General features: G+C 38.5%; 1 protein-coding gene across 2 annotated transcripts; it reads left to right on the top strand.

Annotated features, from left to right (window-relative positions):
* The first annotated feature begins 1,373 nt into the window (after positions 1 to 1,373).
* Positions 1,374 to 19,010, top strand: LOC135116177 (uncharacterized). Of its 2 annotated transcripts, none has more exons than XM_064033483.1 (6): positions 1,374 to 1,533; positions 4,479 to 4,655; positions 5,792 to 6,102; positions 8,255 to 8,410; positions 11,087 to 11,219; positions 15,716 to 19,010. In XM_064033483.1, the coding sequence occupies exons 1-6, from the start codon at positions 1,500 to 1,502 to the stop codon at positions 16,138 to 16,140; spliced, it is 1,236 nt and encodes a 411-aa protein (XP_063889553.1). In that variant the 5' UTR covers positions 1,374 to 1,499; the 3' UTR covers positions 16,141 to 19,010. The 2 variants fall into 2 exon arrangements, with proteins under 2 accessions (XP_063889553.1, XP_063889543.1); XM_064033473.1 differs by having other exon boundaries at positions 11,084 to 11,219.
* Positions 19,011 to 20,107: the final 1,097 nt, after the last annotated feature.

Raw genomic sequence — 20,107 nt, 5'->3', positions numbered from 1 at the left:
CAGCAACAACCAGTTTGCAGTGTCCCTTGTGATCTGAGTCCACCCTCCAGTAAGTCCAGTACAAGCGACTTCAAATACAAGATTTTATTTAAAATTTTCAAGTACAGTCTGTGTGAAGGTAATTTCTATTGGAAGTTCTATTTCTCTTGCAGAGTAGCACCAGTGAACTGAGTAAAGCACCTTGTGAGGAGAAGCCTTTGGTTTATCAGTGATATTTTGCTTAGGAAGAGCTTCATCAAGCTTGATGTTGGATAAGAGCATAAGACACTGATATGATGATATTACAAATCAATGAAATATTTGCTTTTGCATTTACAGGTGTGAATGTTCACTGTGTTCTTCAGTGCTTTTACATTTGCATTTTCATTTCCACTAGCAGTTTTAGGTGAATATACCAATATATTCCCAAAACTAATAAAAGTAGATAGATAAACATGATTTAAGAAAATAACAAGTTTCAGAGTTTGCAATTTACAGTAAGAAATGTGTGTAGCTGTGCATCAATGCCAATAGAACTGAGTGAAGGAAGACAAGGAAACCTCCAACCCCCTAGCAGGTCCCAAGTTTGCAGTTATCTTCAGTTTTCTATGGCCAAACATACTTAAAACTTTTCAATAAAGGAATTATGAATCAAATGTATCTTATCTAAAACCTCTCATATATTTGTAGAATTCAGTTACAACTTTAAGAAATTATATATTGCTGATACTGAACAATGGAATGTGGATTGCATTGCTATATTTGCAATTCTCATCTGCATTCACATTCATGAATGTGGAAAACAGACAGTTGGATATTTTGATTTGTAATTTTTTTTTTTTTTTTTTTCACTCTTAATCTTTCTTATATTTTTTCTGAGTCATCCAAGGAAGAGTTTTGGTGCAGAAAGATGGTGCACCACAGAAATTACTTTACTAAAACATTGTTTACTACAAATGGCACAATTTTAATTTCTTCCACTGTTGGCCATGAGATCAAATAAAAGGAACTATATTCAGATTTACTAGAATTTTTTTTTATGGGAAAGAAATGTAAAACTTCGCTGTCCTCTCATCGGGATTATTTTTCAAAGGTCGTACGTATTAGAAGGCTGTTCTAAGACAAGTAAATATTCTATTTTCAGTGTCCATCATGTCCTTATGTATACACGAGCTTTACAAATACCAGTAACGAAAGTTTTTTTTTTTTTTTTTCACTAGTGTATGAGATCATAGAGATGGCAAACACGCATACACACTAAATCAGGTATACTCACTGAAAAAAAAAGTATGATTTATATTATTATACCCTCACAAGCTCTGTAAGTAATCGTTGTATGATATTGCATTATACTGTAATGTGTAATCTAGCAAAGGTAAGGTGACCGTCCCAAGGTGAAGACAGTCTGCGCTGGTAGAGACGAGGTAGCTTGGCCAAAATAACCCGCCAGGCAGCCCACTGAGTCAGTCAGTCTTCCCTGCACGGCTTCCCTGCTCTTCCCATACATCGTGACCTTCGCCATGGCTTCCCACGATGTGCTCAGCCTCTCCCTGGGTGAGTCACATAATCCATTGTTCATGTAACAACGTAAATATGACACAAGTTAACGTTCCCCAAACCATCGTAACTGAAGAAACTTGTCACAGTTTCCTTTCTTGTTTTCTGTAGAAATTTTCAAATGTGTTATTCCTGCACCAGATTCGTATTGGCTCTTACGGGTATTTTTGTTGATTCTCTTGTCGGTTCACTCACGAAACTGAAATGTAATATTTTTGGGATTTCTACCTTTTTTTTTTTTTATTAATTCATTATTATTATTATTATTTTTTTTTTATGTAGACGGACAAAGTACACAATAGGCCTGTAGGTCAGCGTCTTGACATTGGGCAGATGATGGATGGTTGTGGCGTGTGATATTGACTCATTATAACGAAACATGCGCTCCTGGCTCCTGCAGTGTTTATCCAGCCTTCCCCTGGCGCCCTGCTGCAGTGTTGTTTGGCGGGGTTTACTAATGAACATGCATACTACATTAGCTTGGTTCACAAATACATGTTAATTTTAAAAGTTTCAAGGAAGTGCAAAATTATTTTATTCCAATGTTTTCGCCTGTACTGTGTGCTAAAATTTGGACAATTTCATGAGTATTTTTAGGTCGTGCAGACATTATATTCAGTTTCTCTGTTTTACTGATGACATCCTCAGCACTGAGTATACAAAGTTCACTGGAATGGTGGTTATTTGGAAGTCCCCTGGAGTTTTTCTGAAGTGCCTGGCTTCTGATGTGAGGTGACATATTTTGCATGTCCCAATTCTTTCATCTGAAGCAGAACCTGTCTTTCTTGGAAAGCTTCAAGAAGAAGTTGATTCAGGAATTTCCAGGACTCCCTCAGTGACCTCTTTGACATCGAAGCCAGTGATGCCCAGGTGCAGACAATTGTCAAAGAAGATCGTGGGTTTTACCAAAAAAAACACGAGAACATCACATCGTGCAGCTTGTCTGTCCCTAATCTCATGACAGTGGGGAGGGAGAGTTGGAAGTGACTTCAGGAAGAACAAGAGAAGGCGAGAAGGATGAAGGCTGAGGCTGGGGTAGCTTCATTCACAGTGGCAGCGGCTCAGCTTTTGTCCACATCCTCTTCCAACCTCAAGTCCTAGGACAACAAAGACTTTGCTCTTACTCCCTGTTGCTCAATGGCATCTGTGGCTCCCAAGTGACTGAAGAACATCTTCACCTTCACTGCTGTTTCATCAGCCCTCAGTCAAGTCAACCTGCTGGACTGTAGCATTGTGTTCATGGTAGAAATCATGCCAGGCAATGATCTCTTGAATCTATCCCTCTCCAGAAGCTCAGTCTGACGATCTAGGTGGTAGGCACAACTTTAAGCAGATACTCAAGATTGAGAACCCTTCACTCCTAAAGGTCTGCTTCTCCTGCACTGGGATGTTATGCTTCTCCCAGACTACATTTGGTATAGGGGAGACAGTGGACTGTGTGGCTGTGCTTGTTACTGGCCTGGGTGGTTTTTGAGAGTTATTGGCTGTGCCAAAGACGGAAAAGGGAACAGGAGAGGCACAAGTGGTGGCATGTATGGCGGCTCTTGATGGTCACTTTGTGTCCACGTTCAAGACCTGGTCTTCGATACAGCTGCCTCCAACACAGGTCTCCAACGAGGAGCCTGTACACTCATCAAAGAAGAACTCAGGAAGGAACTTTTGTGGACGGCTTGTCTTCATCATGTCTTAGAGATTGTCCTCTCCAGTATCTTCAAGATGCCCCCAGCAAGATTTCCGTGACCACAGACTGGAAGGGCAGTGCATCAACATGGTTTCCTACATCTAGCAGGCTATGAAGAAGTTGCAAGTGCGACCAGACTATGCTGTGTTCCTCAGCCTGAGCCTCCTCTTCTAGGGTGGAGGGGATGACCAGAGGACCAAGGTTTGGCTCCCAGGCCCAACGTATCATGCATGGTGGATGGGGAAGGGATTATATGCCCTGAAGATCTTCCTCTTCCTGAGATCAGTTCTGTGTCACTGGCAAAGAATTATATGCTGTCAGATCACTCTCACTTTTCCTCCCCATGATCTATGCCCAATTCTGGAATAAGGCTCCACATGGAGCACAGGCCGTCCCACAACTACTTGGACTTCCTTCAAACCCTTCAAGCATACCTGGACAAAGAGGTCGCAGATGCCGCCATTACTGCCTTTGCACTCCATCTCTTGTGTCTGGTGGAGCACCTGGTCAGACTGGCATTCTTCTCCGAGGACATGGACATAGTGACCAAGAACAAGGTGGTGACCAACTCGAGCAGGAGTAGCTGAGGTTCACTTGAAACATATCTCTGAAGACTGACAGAGGGCAGTAAAGTCACTTGAGGTCCTGTGGGGTAAACTTAGAGGTAAACTAGTGTTAGTTACATACATGGGGATATTTTATAAATTATGAAAGAAGCATTTGTGATGCTATTTACTAATGTGTGCCGTCCTGTCTGATTTGAATATTGTAAAACTAAAAGAATTATAACTCCATTTCTATAATGAATGAAGTATTGCCCATATTTTGTTCCAAAGAACTTAATTTTCCTGTCCTGTAAGGGAATATAAGGATGTTAAAATTAAATCATAATGATAATTCAAGAGGAGAATATAAAGACATTTGTCATTGAATTGTCTTCCTCTTTGGTATTTATCCTCTGTGTACTTCATTGGGATATTGTATCGTAATGTATTTGTGATGAAATATAATTATCAAGGATTCTTATTTTTTCGGTCACTCACTCTTGTGTCACTTTAAACATTTTATAGCTTTCATCATTTGGTCTGGTTCGGTGTCCTTGAAGGTACAAATTTTCTAGATGTAATTAAAAACAAAATGTACAGCTTTCCCACATCTCATCTGTAGTTTCACTTGAGTACAGGTATGTTAACTGTAATCCAGCAGTTTCATTTAATCTCCTGCTCCCTGTCACATACCTAATAACCACTGAACATTTCAGATGACATCATCAAGATGAAAGGCCGTAAGCGTGGTTCAAACATTAGAGGCCGAGGCCAGAAGTCAGCAGGCCATCAAGATCGTGGGATGAGCCGCTCAAACCGAGGCCTGGGCCGGGGCCGGGGCTGGGGCCGGGGCCGAGCTAGGGGCTCGCGTATTCTATCTCCAAAATTTACAGGTAAATATCACACTTCCAGTAATGAAGTGGAAATTGACATTAAGATATCAAAAGATTATTGCTAGACAGTGGTTGGGTACCAAACAATGTAAAGTAAAAAAAAAATACTTATCTTTCCATATTAAATAACTGTTCATAAAAACTCCCTCTAGGGTAGGGATTGGCAATTTTTCAGTGTGATACCCTGGCAAGATTTTTAGGAACAGTCTGTGGCCCAGAGTAACAACACATGTATGCAAAATACATATGCATGCAAATCAGATTCCTATAAACACTAGCATCAAACAGGCTGGCACAGAAACCTTCACACAGCGCACAAAATAACTAAACATCTTCTGGCCACACATCACCAGCAGATGTTTGTCATGCCATATTGTAATATTTATGTTAAACAATGTCAGTCATTCATCCCTTTCTCTGGTAAACTCTGGAACTCCCTACCTGCTTCTGTATTTCCACCTTCCTATGACTTGAATTCCTTCAAGAGGGAGGTTTCAAGACACTTATCCACCAATTTTTGACTACTGCTTTGACCCTTTTATTGGACTGGCATTTCAGTGGGCCTTTTTTTTTTATTAGATTTTTGTTGCCCTTGGCCAGTGTCCTTCCTACATAAAAAAAAAAAAGGCCGCTGAACTCTTTCCTAAGGAATGACTGTCAGAAAAGGTTCCACTTGTTCTGTATGTTGTCTAGTTCTCTGACCCCTGATTTCACACCATCTGTGCCCACCATACTCATGTGGACTCTTAGGATTGTTAATTTGACCTCACTAAATATGAAATCAGAAAGCAAAAACTCACCAGATGCAGTCCTGTTGTACAGTGACATGCACATGTTTACAAGTCATGAGCTTACCATAATGTGCATACTTAGTTGTCAACTTCCAAAAGATCTTACCTCAGAACTCATGCCCAGCAAGCCACAAAGTTCTTTTTCCCTTACTGTGTGTTAATCAGAGGTGAGTAGAGGGTTCCAGTCCAAGAAATGAATGTAAGTATAGTAACATCATGATAGCTGAATCAGTTAAAAATTACAGCTAGTTATTTGCTCTCAGGGTAGAACCTGGTTAGTACATTCAGGATGCTTTTTGGGAGTGAAGTAAATTAATGTATAGAGCCATAATGTTTTTTTTCCAGTGCAACGTGCTGGCATCCGGTCAGCGGGAAGGGGCAGACCAATTCGGAGTAGAGGCATCCCTGGGCTGGGACGAGGCCAGGCAGGGCAGGGCAGAAACCGTGGTGGCATCCTGAATGGCAGAAGTCGAGGTGTGCGGGGTGGGAGAGGTGGAAGAGGAGGTTCTCAGGAGCAAAGAGGAAGAGGTGCTATAGCAGGAAGAGGAAGAGGCAGAGGGTCATTGAGGGGACGAGGAAGCATTGCTATCCTGAGAAGAGGTCGTGGTGGTATCACACAAAGAGCCTCCACAAGTCAACCACAACTTGTCCGCCAGGTGAGAACCCTTCACTTTCCCTTCACTTAATCCAAGGTGTATTACAATTTATCCACTAAATGAGATCCCTCCACTTCATCTCAAGTGTATTGCAACTTGCCTGCTTGGTGAGAATGCTTTATTTTGTATAAGGTACATTGGTGTCAAAGAATGCTTGTATTTTTTATTATTAACCTGTATTGTAGGGTAGTTCCTTTTTTTTTTTTTTTTTACTTATTTTGATTTTATTTATTTATTTTTCTGGATATGTCCTTCCCCTTATTTGGCTTTATGATAAGCACACTAGTACAATCTTGACAAAAGTTTACCAATATCTAAGGGTTTCATAATTATGAATCTTGAAATTACGTTTTTCCAGCTGTTCTCTGCAGTGGTTGACTGCTGTGCTCCTGAACTCTGTCATGGCCATGTTGTTCAGGAAATTTAGTGTCTGTCTTTTGATTTCTTCATCCGTGATATATATATATATATATATATATATATATATATATATATATATATATATATATATATATATATATATAAGTATTTACTGAATCAAGACAGATAATTAAATAGGGTTTGTTTTATGAATCTTTCTAAGTCATTTAGAACATAAGAACATAAGAAATAAGGGAAGCTGCAAGAAGCGACCAGGCTTACACATGGCAGTCCCTGTATGAAATATACCTACCTATTTCCATCTATTATCCCCATCCATAAACCTGTTTAATCTTCTCTTAAAGCTCTCTAATGTCCTAATACTAACAACATGATTACTGAGTCCGTTCCACTCATCTACCACTCTATTTGAGAACCAATTTTTTCCTATTTCCTTCCTAAACCTAAATTTTTCAAGTTTGAACCCGTTATTTCTTGTTCTATCCTGGTTGCTGATCCTAAAAATTTTGCTTACATCCCCCTTGTTATAACCCTTATACCAATTAAAGACTTCTATCAGGTCCCCTCTTAACCTACGTCTCTCTAAAAGAATGTAAATTTAACAACTTCAATCTCGCCACGTAAGGAATACTCCTCATCCTCTGTATCCTTTTAGTCATTCTCCTCTGTACTGATTCTAATAGACCTATATCTTTCCTGTAATGTGGGGACCAGAACTGCACAGCGTAGTCTAGATGAGGTCTGACCAGCGCCAAGTATAATTTTAATATTACTTCCGGCCTTCTACTTTTAACACTCCTAAAAATTAATCCTAGTACCTTATTTGCCCTGTTTGTGGCCTCTATGCATTGTTTTCCTAGACGGAGTTCAAAGCTAACTATAACTCCTAAATCTTTCTCGTACCCTGTACCTACCAGAGTTTGGTTGTTTAATGTGTACCTACTGTGTGGTTTCCCTCTACCTACGCTAAGTACTTTGCATTTATTGATACTAAATTGCATTTGCCATCTGTCTGTCCATTCATTCATCCTATCTAAATCTGCCTGCAAGGCGATGGCATCTGATTCTGACCTAACTAATCTACCTATCTTTGTGTCATCCACAAATTTACTAACATCACTACTAATTCTACTATCCAAGTCATTGATATATCTTATAAATAACAATGGCCCTAATACTGATCCCTGTGGCACCCCACTAATTACATGACCCCACTCGGACTTCGAGCCATTTATTACAACTCTTTGTCCCCTGTCGCTAAGCCATGACCCTATCCAGCCTAACACCTTCCCATCTATCCCATGTGCCCTAACCTTTCTCAGGAGCCTTTGATGGGATAACTTGTCAAATGCTTTACTAAAGTCCAGATATATCATAACTATCACATTTGATGTGCCTGCTAACATTACAAACTTCTCATAGAATTATTTTTTGTCATAAAGGTTGGGAGGGCTATAGTGCTAGTAGGCAGTTTCTTGGAGGTTTGTATGGTGAGGTCAAAGCCTTGATGGTCAAGTCAGGATTTTTTTAACAATTCCTGCAGAGGATAATGCCAGTCCCCATCCTCCATCAGTGTTGCAGTTGAAGGTGGGGTTGGTGGACATCATCATGGTGCTTTATTTCATTTGTTTTTGAAGTTGTTCTCCAGAGTATTTAGCTGCTGCTATAGGCATCCTTACCCTGGTAGTCCCCATAATACCTAAGGTTATCATAAGGTTCAGGAAAGCTTAATAAGATTTGTGAAAAGTTAAAATGCAGGCAAATATTTCAGAATAGTCAGCAGAACATCACAGCACGGGACTCTTCCTTCAGGCAGTGGCTGGCTAGAAGAAAGATCCAGCAGGCCCGCAAGACTCTGGTCCTGTCCCAGCAGAACAACAGAGCTAAGACACGCCTAGGCATGGTCAATGCTATGCGGGGAATACAGGTGAGTTAATTCTAATTTTTCTCGTGATAAATTAGAAGAAATGGGAATGAGATCTATTGAACTACATGTATAGACACTGGGGATCTGTGACCAGGTAAACTGTTTTTTTGCTTGAGACTCTATGGAAGTAAAATAGGAAAAATTTTATTTATTTATTTAATTATTTATTTATTCATTTATTTTTATTTATGTATTTATTTATTTTTATGTAGGACGGGTACTGGCCAAGGGCAACAAAATAATAATGAAAAGAAGGCCCACTGAGGTGCCAGTCCCTGAACACAGTCAAAAGTGGTCATAAAAAATTAAAGGATAAGTGTCTTGAAGCCTCCCTCTTGAAAGAGTTCAAGTCATAGGAAGGAGGAAATAAAAAAGTAGGAAGGGAGTTCCAGAGTTTACCAAAGAAAGGGATGAGTGATTGAGAATATTGGTTAACTCTTGCATTAGAGACAGAATAGGGGGTGAGAGAAAGAAGAAAGTCTCCTGCAGTAAGGCTGTGGGAGGAGCATGAAAGAAGAAAGACAGCAAGAGGTGCAACATTGTGGTGATGAGAGAGAGGCTGAAGGCAGTCAGTTAGTGAAGAGGAGTTGATAAGATGAAAAGCTTTTCATCAGTGGTATGAATGGAACCCCTCCATACATGTGAAGCAATCTCCATACATGGATGGATAAGGCCCCTGTACAGAGTTAACAGCTTGGCAGAAACTGGCAGAAACAACTCAGAACACCTAACTTCATAGAAGCTGTTTTAGCTAGAAATGAGATGTAAGGTTTCCAGTTTAGATTATAAGTAAAGGACAGACTGGGAATGTTCACTGTAGAAGAGGGAGAAGGTTGAGTGTCATTGAAGAAGAGGGAATAGTTATCTGGAAGATTGTGTTGAGTTGATAGATGGAGGAATTGAGTTTTTGAAGCATTGAACAATGCTAAGTTTACTCTGCCCCAATCAGAAATTTTAGAGATCAGAAGTCAGGCATTCTGCAGCTTCCCTGTGTGAACTGTTTACTTCCTGAACGGCTGGATGTCTACAAAAAGACGTGAACAAGTGCAGGGTGATATCATCATCGTAGGAGTGGATAGGACAAAATGTTTGGTTTAGAAGATCATTGATAAATAATAGGAAGATAGTGGATGACAGGGCAGAATCCTGAGGATCATTGTTAATAGATTTAGGAGAAGAACACTGACCATCTACCACAGCAACAATAGAATGATCAGAAAGGAAACTTGAAATGAAGTTACAGGGGAAGGATAGAAGCTGTAGGAAGATAGTTTGGAAATCAAAGCTTTGTGCCAGACTATCAAAAGTTTTTGATATGTCTAAGGCAACACCAAAAGTTTCACCAAAATCCCTAAAAGAGGATGACTAAGACTCAGTAAGGAAAGCCAGATCACCGGAAGAGCGGCTTCGATGGAACCCATACTGGGGATCAGATAGAAGGGTGTGAAGTGACAGATGTTTAAGAATCTTCCTGTTGAGGATAGATTCAGAAACTTCAGAGAGGCTGGAAATTAAAGCAATAGGACAGTAGTTTGAGGAATTAGAATGATCGGCCTTTTTAGGAACAGGCTGAATGTAGGCAAACTTCCTGCAAGAAGGAAAGGTAGATGTTGATAGACATGTTGGAAGAATTTGACTAGGCAAGGTACAAGCATAGAGACACAGTTTTGGAGAACAATAGGAGGAACCCCATCGGGTCCATAAACCTCCTGAGGGTTAAGGCCAGCAAGGGCATGCAAAACATCACTGTGAATGAATGATCTTAATGGGTAGCATGAAGTAGTTGCAAGGTGGAGGAGAGGGAGGAACAAGCCTTGAATCATCCTAGGTAAAGTTTTTAGCAAAGGATTGAGCGAAAAGTTCAGCTTTAGAAATAGATGAGATGGTAATGATGTCATCAAGTTGAAATAAAGGAGGGAAAGATGAAGAAGCAAAGTTACTGGAGATGGTTTTGGCTAGGTGCCAGAAATCATGAGGGGAGTTAGATCTTGAAAGATTTTGACACTTTCTATAAATGAAGGAATTTTTGGCTAGTTTGTGAACAGACTTGGCATGATTCTTGGCAGAAATATAAAGAGCATGAGATTCTTGTTATGGAAGGCTCAAGTATCTTTTATGGGCCTCCTCTCTGTTATGTATAGCACATAGCAGGTGTCTACTGCCTTCTTTTTTCATGGGGTGTATACCTCAGACTTTTTTTAACCCTTGATGTTTGTAATAAGCTGGTTTTATTTTAGTTTCCTAATGTTTGAAAACACCAATCTTTCTCTCTTCATTGCATAGGACCCATTTTAAAATTATGACCCACTGTAACCCATTGAGGCTCTTCATGGATGGAAATTTCATAGAACCATTTAAGATTAGTATGGTAATATGTATTGGTGGCACATGGGTCTTTTGTGATTAGAAAATGTGTCACTCATCTCTACTTTTCTTGCATATGCCTATATGCCTCAAGGTTCCTTCCCCAAAATACATTTTTTACTAATAGAAAAGCCATAATCACAGTGATAGTAGCTAAATTGAGAGAGAGAGAGAGAGAGAGAGAGAGAGAGAGAGAGACATAAGGAAGAAAGACATGAAAGGAGAGACCATTCAATAAGTATCCAAGAGATTATGATTATTTCCTTCCTTACCATTCTTGCATCTTTTTCCAATGGCCGTTTTTCTTAGCAGGAGGAACAAACAAAACCTGTGCGTGGAGCAGGCTCCATGCGAGGGGCTAGCTCTGTCGTGTCCCTCTCCTCACAGCACGGCCTCACAGTTAGCATCAAGAACAACATTGCATCAAATCAGACTCAGTATGCTGGTACGTATTGTTAACTTTCATCGGATATAATTGGTTTAAGTCGAGTTCCTACTGATGTTTGATGATAAAAATGGGATGTACCTGCATGTTGAAATGCCTACAAAAAATCCTGTATTGATTGTAGATAGAGAAAGATCTGCTAATGGTTCCAGCTGAATTTATTAAGTTGTAGTGTGTTTATAAGAAGGAGCTTGGTATATGTGAAAGAATTTAATAAATTAATTTTTTTCTAAATGCACAAGGTTGATAGATAGATATATGTAGGTAGGTTTTATGTGAGGATTACCATTTGTAGAGCTGTCGGCTTCTTGTAGCTCCCCTTGTGGTCTTCTATATGGGGTTTTGGATAAAAAATTGAAAGGGATAAAAACATGAGTTATGAAAATTTCTTTAATTCAGATCTGTACTGGTTGGGCATTGGGGGTAGCCTGGATTTTAAGAATAATGTGGAATATGTTAGGGAAGTTATGCAAAAGGCTGCATGGAGAGCAGTTGTTGAGGGCCTCTATGAACATTTGCATTTGGTTTGGTCAGTCAGTCAGCTCGATCAGCCTTTCTCCTGCTTAGCCCAGATGCTGGCCTTTCCATATGTGTTCTGATTCTCTTCCCTCTATTTCCCTCATTGTATGCAATCCTTAATTGGTTTCTTGATCATAGGACAGAATAATAATAAATTACAAGCATGTTAAAATGAATTGACAACGATGTGTTCAAATGAATAATTGAGATTTTTATTCTACTACTTAGATTGATTTTTATTTAATTTATTTATTTGTTTTCTTATTTAATTTATTTAATTTATTTTTTTTTCTGTTCTGTAGTATGAACTAAAAACAGTGGTATATGATTGAAGAAGTTCAGCTGAACATCACAGTGGTGTTAACATTTTAGGCAAGGCAGAAGAGGGTGCTAAGCAGCTTTTTATCTCAACCTGTTGGTGCAAGAAAAGAGCAGCAGAGTGCATGTATTTGTTCTCACAGTGCCATTGCCACTGTTTACAGCTTGTGATAAAAAGTTGCTTATCACCATCCCTTTCTGCCCCATTTAAAATTTAGTAACACAATCTCATGTTTGAGAGAACTTACTGTATCTACTTATTTGTGGTATTATGATGATAACATGAAAAAAGTGTCATAGAATTGAAAGTGGTATAGACAATTTCAATTCTATCCATAAATTCAATTTGCATTCTCTCTTAACTTCAACATTTAACAATTCATAATCTGCTGTTGTAGAATTGAAAGTGGTATAGACAATTTCAATTCTATCCGTAAATTCAACTTGTATTACCTCTTAACTTTAACAATTCATAATCTACTGTCATTTTTCTGTCCATTAGTCAAGAAACGAAGTTACACAAAATGAGGGAAATTCAAGTGAGAAAAGTAAAACTTTTAGTGTGCAGAGTCCAACATCTGGGCACAGTGGGTGAATGAGGCACAGACCAATCAGCGGTAGGGCAGTGCTTCTGTCCAAGACACACTTTCAAGTCACCAACAAATTCAAGTCACCAACAAACAGAAGTCAGGCGTTCTGGTTCATGGTTTCTTGATTACTGAATATATGGCACTACAAAACAATGTCTTAAGGTTAAAACTGGCAATTTATAATCAAAGTCAGTTGAAGTTGTAAATGAATTTGAAAAAGTTCATACTGCTTTTTAATTGGAATTATCAAAACAGATAAGAATAGTGATAGATGAAAGGAAAAGATCTGAATACAGTTGTCTTGTCAGATCTTAGCTAAGGCAGGAAAGAAGGGAGGTAAGCAGCTTTTTATCTCAAGCTGCTGGTCCAAGACAGCAGAAGCTGCATGCATGTATTTGCCCTCTCTGTGCCAAACCACTGTTGTCTTGTGCCTACAGATTGTGATAAAAACCTGCTTACCACCTTTTTCTTTCCATCTTATCAAAATTTTTATAACACTATTATGTTCAGACCTCCCTGTATCACTTATCACTTTGTATTTACAGTATCATAATAATTTCATGTAAAAAAAAGTGCAGAACAGGGTGGTATAAACATAGTTATTATGTGACCAGCTTGTGCATCTCAGTTATTCTTTGTCAGTTTTATGTTAAAACATGAATTGTCAGTTTTAACATTAAACACATTCATGATCTGCTATTATTCTTAAGAACACAAGAAAATGATGGAAGCTGCAAGAAACTATCAGGCCTACATGTGCCAGTCCCTGGCAGTCCAGTGATCAATGAATGGAGTAATGTATCATAGATAACGAAGATGGAAAATAACTCACTCAGTCCCCTTAAGAACTTCAATACAATGACGCCTACATAGGCATCATGAAGCACCAGTAGAATATACAATGATGCATGTGTAGGCTTCATAATTTCATTGTTTTAGTTGTTTAATGGTCCTGTACCTTGTCTTAGCTCTTAGCTACAGTCTCTGTATGTTGTCCTTGAGGGTCTGTTGCTCCTCCCACCATCCCTGTTCCATCCCTGTTCCCACTAATCATGTAAGTGAGCTACACCATGCCCCATCCTCTATCCAGAATGAGGAATTCCCATTGCAGAGCCTTACATCACAGTTTCCCCCCCAATGATCCTTCCCTTATCTTCCATATCCCCCTATCCTTCTCTTGATTCCATACCCCTCCACCAGGGAGAGGAGACTGTACAGAGGGTAGAGTTCCACCCTCCCTGGTTCATTTATTGCTCTCTTACCCTCTTCTCTCTCTCTCTCTCTCTCTCTCTCTCTCTCTCTCTCTCTCTCTGTGTGTGTGTGTGTGTTTTACCTAGTTGTAGGTAATACAACTAGGTAAAGATGCAGTGTGTGTATGTGTGTATAGTAGTTACACCCAGAAAAAAACAACTGCTGCCTCATATTTCTACAGTAACTGAGGGGTTGATTCAGAGAGAGAGAGAGAAAATTATATTAGAAACTTGGGCCTACACCGTATTTGAGCAACGCAGGTTTTTTAAGCATCTGGAGCAAAGGGGTTAAAGTGGTTGTTATACCTGAAATTTGGTAGAGAGGTTCATTACATGGACAATTTACTGTATTCAACAACATGCAACCAAAAAAATTAGGGTGGTTTTTATGGGGGCTGGGACAGATTAATGACATTTCAGTTAATTTCAGTGGGAAAAATTGATTTGGTACGAACAAAATGAGTTACAAACTCTGTCACGGAACGAATTAAACACTTAAGTCAAAGTACCACTGTGGTTGTGTAGTGAAGATTGATCATCACCCATAGAGGCTAAAGCCATGTCCACACTTTCATGCAGTGTGATGGGCACTGGTTGCTGAGTGGGTTTCTCTCACTTCCAAAGCAGTGTTATTAGATGAGGTAAAGGTGCAAACCCTTCACTTTTGGACAGAACCAGTCAGGCTCTGCCTGTAGTATCTATTCCACACTGCTTGAGAAGTGGTTTGGTTGGACAGTTAAGATTATTCAGTAGACAGTAAGTGGTTCATTTGCATTAGTAGAAGGACAGCTAGACATGATGGCAGTATACACACAACGCTTTAAATGCGAGACCGATAATTACGTAGATCTGAAGAAACCCTTAGTGTTTCATTCATTTGCACGCACGGGCATTCATGTTTGCCCATCATTTCCTTGCTTCTGATGTCACCTCCATGCCTGCCACTCACCCTTCCCAGCTTGTGTATTGGAACAGGATATGGTAACAGAGTTTGCCTGTCATGCACTACCCGATACTGTGGACACAGCTTTAGATGTAGCCTACTGCTAAACATCAAATTTTTAACACTGCACCTTCATTCATTATAAACTTCACCTCCATAAATATTTATAAATTTCTCCATCCACAGCAACATTACTATAAATTTCTCCATTCAAAGTAATGTAACTGAAATAGTTAAAGTGCCTGAAGCAAGTTACCATTCAAAACTACTACTTCCTACCATCTTTCCTTCACATTCACTTTCATTCATTGTCAATTGATGAGCTTCTAATGAGCTATGTGATCAATATTATCTACAAACCACAGCTGATTTTTACTATTCACTTACATAATTTCACACTCAAGGACTTGTACATTCAGTATTCATATAACATAAACCATTAGTAATTAATAACAATGAAGGTCTTTGAAGCATGGTTGCTTGGTGCAGGACTCATTGAATGGATGGTCTTGTAGGATCTTATAGTTAGATGGCATGGTCATGCTGTGGTATGAAATCACTCCATGGTGAGGTGACTAGCATGCTGCTAGAACACCAAGCCTCCTAACTTGCAATCTTTCCGTAGGGAGAACGTCACAGAAATGTTGGTGATGGTACTGGAAAAAAGAAAAGTAGTTAGGGGAGAGAATTTCCCAATGGAGGGCATAGACTGCAGGTGATAAGGGGTGAGCAACACTTTAATGTGCTCTCCTCACAAGATAAATTACTAGTGATCTGTTCTTGTAGTTACAAGGATGGTTAGAAAAAAAAAAAATCTAATATTTTGAGATTAAATATATTTCATTGATTATTACAAATTCTGACTTTATCATTCAGGTTCTTCAATGAGAGCAAGGCCAAAATTAAACAGAAGCAGAATAAGGCAACATCCTACAACAAGCTACACACCAGCCATGTTCACAGTTGTGAATGACCAAGCAATACCTCCTGAGCCACCAGTCCCAGCTCCTCCACCACCCAGAAAAATACTGAAGCGCAATGTTACCTCAACTAGAGATACAAGGGCTGGAGTGGCCTCACCAGTGATGGTTTACCCACAACAAAATTCTCGTCCAGTTCCAGAGCCCCATCGTCAAATACTGGATCCCAAGGTGCAGAAAGAGATTGCCATGTTGCAGGGCAAGGAAGTTTCTTTGAATAGTGGGCCTGGTCCAGGGGTGAAGGGGTTCAGACACATCCCCAGTCACACGGCACGCTCTCTTAATGAACGTTTTACTGAAGAGAGGATGATAACTACTTAAGGCATCCATTTAAATAGTCCATTGTGTATATTAATACAGTTTATATCAGAATTTTATAGCAGTATTTCAAGTGGTGAATAATATTTGTAACAACTGATATGGTTTCTGAGTTGTATGGGTAAGATTGAAACTAATATATTTATTTGTTTAAGTGTAAGAAGAGAATGAGAACTACAAATTAGAGGAGAGAATGTACACATTGAAAGCAAGCAAGTTATACAGTAGTCAAGTGCTTGGTATGTTCCAAGAGAGATTACTTCTGTTAAAAAGATAATTTGCTCTTTAATGTATCTGTTGTCGGTTGTTGAGAGAGAAGCAGATCCATATTTAGTAAAGTGGCACCTGTGACTTATGGAACTTACTTTACTTACAATGTGCTAGGTGTAGAGGTTTGTATTGTTTCCTGCTGAATTTGATAGTTCTAAAAAAATGTATTTTTATTTAGACAAAGATTAAGTGCTGTTTGTAATGGATTTTTTTTTTTTTTTTTTTTTTTTTTTTTTTTTTGTGTGTGTGTGTGTGTGTGTGTGTGTGTGTGTGTGTGTGTGTGTGTAGGATGGGTTATAATTTAGTTTGAGGATATGTGGGAAGGAAAGAGTGATGCAGGCACCTTGGTTACTTCTCCTGGGCAGGGATATCAGTCTGGTGTATAGACAAATGTAATAAGTGTGAAAGAAGGAAGAGTGTATTTTATTTATTTACATAGTCACATTTTTTTCTCAGTGTAGCTAGTTCTGAGTTACATTGTTAAAAAAATATATAAATTTATATTTATTTACCTACTAATTGTACTTGTTCTTTAAAACTGTACTCTTAATACTCACATCCACTCAACAGTTTGCTATCACTGGATTTGTCATTATATTTCAGCAACTTCACAGTGATGGTAAAAGTTGCCAAATCCTTTTCATCAGTCCTAGATTCACCTTTTCACTACTAACAGTATTGTTGTATGACAATAGTCAGTTTTTGTAAACTGACATTTGTCAGTCTTTACCACTGTTGGTGAAGGTAATTATGCATTGACTACTGAGTACTATGGGTGTAGCAGATACGTGTGGTTTATGGAGGTGTTACATTGTGAGCATATTTGTTCACTGAAAAGGGTTTGTTAGAACTGGGGATGGTAGGTTCTACCAAAGACCCATCAAGCCTTGGATCTAGGGTGCAACAAGCTACTGCACCAATAGACGTGTCTGAAGATAAACACAAGGTGCAAAGGGCATTTTCCATTTTAAACTTTTGAAATTTATACATCACTCCTGCATCTTTGTAATATTAGCCACCATTCTGTGGGATTACTGCACTGTGTTCTTACAGCTTATAGTAGTAACCTGATACTCGTACTTCTTTCTGTATACATTGCACATTACTATGAAAATTTGTCTATGAGGCTTGATACAGAAACAAAGTAATATTGTCTATACTGGATGCTTGAAGAAAGCAAATGTTATTCAACATGTCAGGATACTAAAGTAAGCAAGCAGCAACATTCTAGAGAATTTTCCAGACCATACCACTAACATTGTCATCTTATTTTTTCCAAGCTGCAGTACACAGGAACCTAGGTTCTTGAACATAATTTGTTCCTGAATGTTGTTCAAAATCTGAAATGTTTGGAAACTGAAACAATTTTCCCCTTAGAAATTCATGTGAAATGGATTAATCTATTCTTGAACACCAGATGATTGCTTTTTTAAATTTTTACAACAGGACTTTGTGCATAAAATCATACAGGGAAATCCCGTTATATAAGCATTCGGAAACTGATGATAAGAGATGAGTAAAATTAGGGACTGTTTTCATTATACAAGTGCAAAAATCTATGATACAAGAATCAGTTTGGGGCAAGTTAAGTGATGAAGGCCAGGTAGGAGACCTCTAGCTCAGTCACCCCAACAAACTTCTAGCTGTTTTTATTTCAGGCCTCAGAGAGAGCATGAACTGCTCAGCTGGGGAGTGGCAACACACCGTGTTGCCACTCCACAACACTTAACACATCAGTTATGCAGTAAAGATGAGTGTTATGCTTATTTTAAAAGATCATTATAACTAGATAAATAATGAAGCTATAAATAAGAAAGCCAAAAAAGAACAGTATGGTGCAGATATACACTGAACAATGGCTGTGGCATGACTAAGGCCACTGTGATTATGTGTGCCGGCTGCCATGTGGCTTTATGTTGTGCTTTTCTTTGTGGGTATACTTGTATGACTGCTACAGTTTGACAAATTGCAAAAATCTAGGTACTGTCTGCATCAGGGTTTGTACATTCAGTATGAAATTCACTGAACTTGATGATTGTAAAATGTAGACATTTCATTTTTTATCACCATGCTTACTTTGATTGTGGGTGTCACTTTACATCTGTTTGCCTAAAATCTTTTATTGTATGGATAAAAAGGAAGGTTAAGAGCAATTATGTAGGTAATGTGTAACATTGGGAAGAAATGCATTTGTCTGCTCAAATAATATCTATACACATTTGCAAGGGGCATTAATACCTAACAACCATTGTAAATGACTACTGCCAAAGCTTATTTTCTGGTTGGTCAAGTAATTTCTAGTATTGATTTTATACTACAAAAAAGGAAGCATTGCCATTGCTTGCAAGCACTTACTCTTCAGATGTATAGCATGTTTTCTTCACACAGTAAAGGAGGTGAAGACTGTTGTACTGCTGGCCAACAGAGTCCACGACAGCTGAAGCAGAGCCAGGCCACTGTCCATTGTTACATATTGCTTCCCTTGCCATGCTCATTCCTGTACAAGACCAGTGGTTATATTTTTATTTAAATTTGAATTTGTATGTTTTAAAGTAAAAAAAAAAAGATATATTTTGCAATATGTGAATAAATTCAATATATAATTTACTTTTCAAAAACCTATCATATTACACCAGAACTAAATGGTTATTCATGATAGGGAACTGCAAGATATCAAGCTCATGATGGGCCTCAAAGTACATGACCTAAAGTATGTCCTTTAATTACATGTCTCCTTTCTATGGCTATACCTATCGTACATTTGTTAGCATTATCTTCAGAATGACTATGGGTTAAATCCTATATATCTATATATGCTTTGTCTCTTCTAAATCTCATTTATCTTAAGAGGAGACTGTTACTCCTGTCACAGCCTTAGGACTCCTTTTGAAGCACAGACATTGATCTTGAGGGCTATCAATGGAAGCAAATTGTTGTGGATTGAACTCTGACAGTAGTAATACATAAAAGTTATACAACTCATTCCCCATTGAACCATAATGATCATGGTCAAAATAGGATTGAGTCAACTTTCAATGTTACTACAACAGCTAAGAAAGTAACAATGACTGACCACAATAGTTTTGCTAGCATTTACTAAAATACTGGCTACTGAACTTTTTACAGATTTGCACACTAAGTTCTGGCTTACAGAACACTGAAATTCAATTTTTGCTAAATTAGTTCTGACTGATGAATTGAATGACAATCTCAAAATCAGCAAGTTAAATTATGAGGATACTTTTCCTTATGGCTACAACAAAACTTTCTCATCCAGACATCACTAACAGCCTTTTACAAATTAAGTTTGTAACTATGACTTTACCAGTTTTTAATCATCTACAGGATCCTGTCTGTCTCCTTGATGTAAACCACATGCCCATAGTATATCTATAACACTATCAAGGGCACTTGAAGTGAACCTGAGAGATGGGAAAAAACTGCCACTGCTGAGATGCCAATATTTGACTGCTATATTCTGCTAAAACTGTGACACTGCAATAATTATTCTTAGGGCAAGAAATGAGTTTAAACACTTGACACAAAATTCCAAGAAAAGCACAAGAGAATTCAAGAACATGACCATAAAAAAAAAAATAAATAAATAAATAAATAAATAAAAAATATGCAGTGGGTACTTGAACCATTTAGTAAATCATCTTTCAAGTTTATTGCACGTATGTGTGCATTTTTTAGGTCA

This window comes from Scylla paramamosain, chromosome 3 (assembly GCF_035594125.1).
Source record: "Scylla paramamosain isolate STU-SP2022 chromosome 3, ASM3559412v1, whole genome shotgun sequence".
Classification (NCBI taxonomy): Eukaryota; Metazoa; Arthropoda; class Malacostraca; order Decapoda; family Portunidae; genus Scylla; species Scylla paramamosain.
This window is presented reverse-complemented; position numbering and strand designations above follow the sequence as displayed.

Bases quoted from the DNA above. Each gene is read 5' to 3' on its own strand.
- LOC135116177 (XM_064033473.1), top strand. From the start codon at position 1,500: ATGGCTTCCCACGATGTGCTCAGCCTCTCCCTGG. The intron at 4,656-5,791 runs GTAAATATCACA...TTTTTTTTCCAG, and splicing joins TCTATCTCCAAAATTTACAG to TGCAACGTGCTGGCATCCGG. The intron at 6,103-8,254 runs GTGAGAACCCTT...CAAATATTTCAG, and splicing joins AACCACAACTTGTCCGCCAG to AATAGTCAGCAGAACATCAC.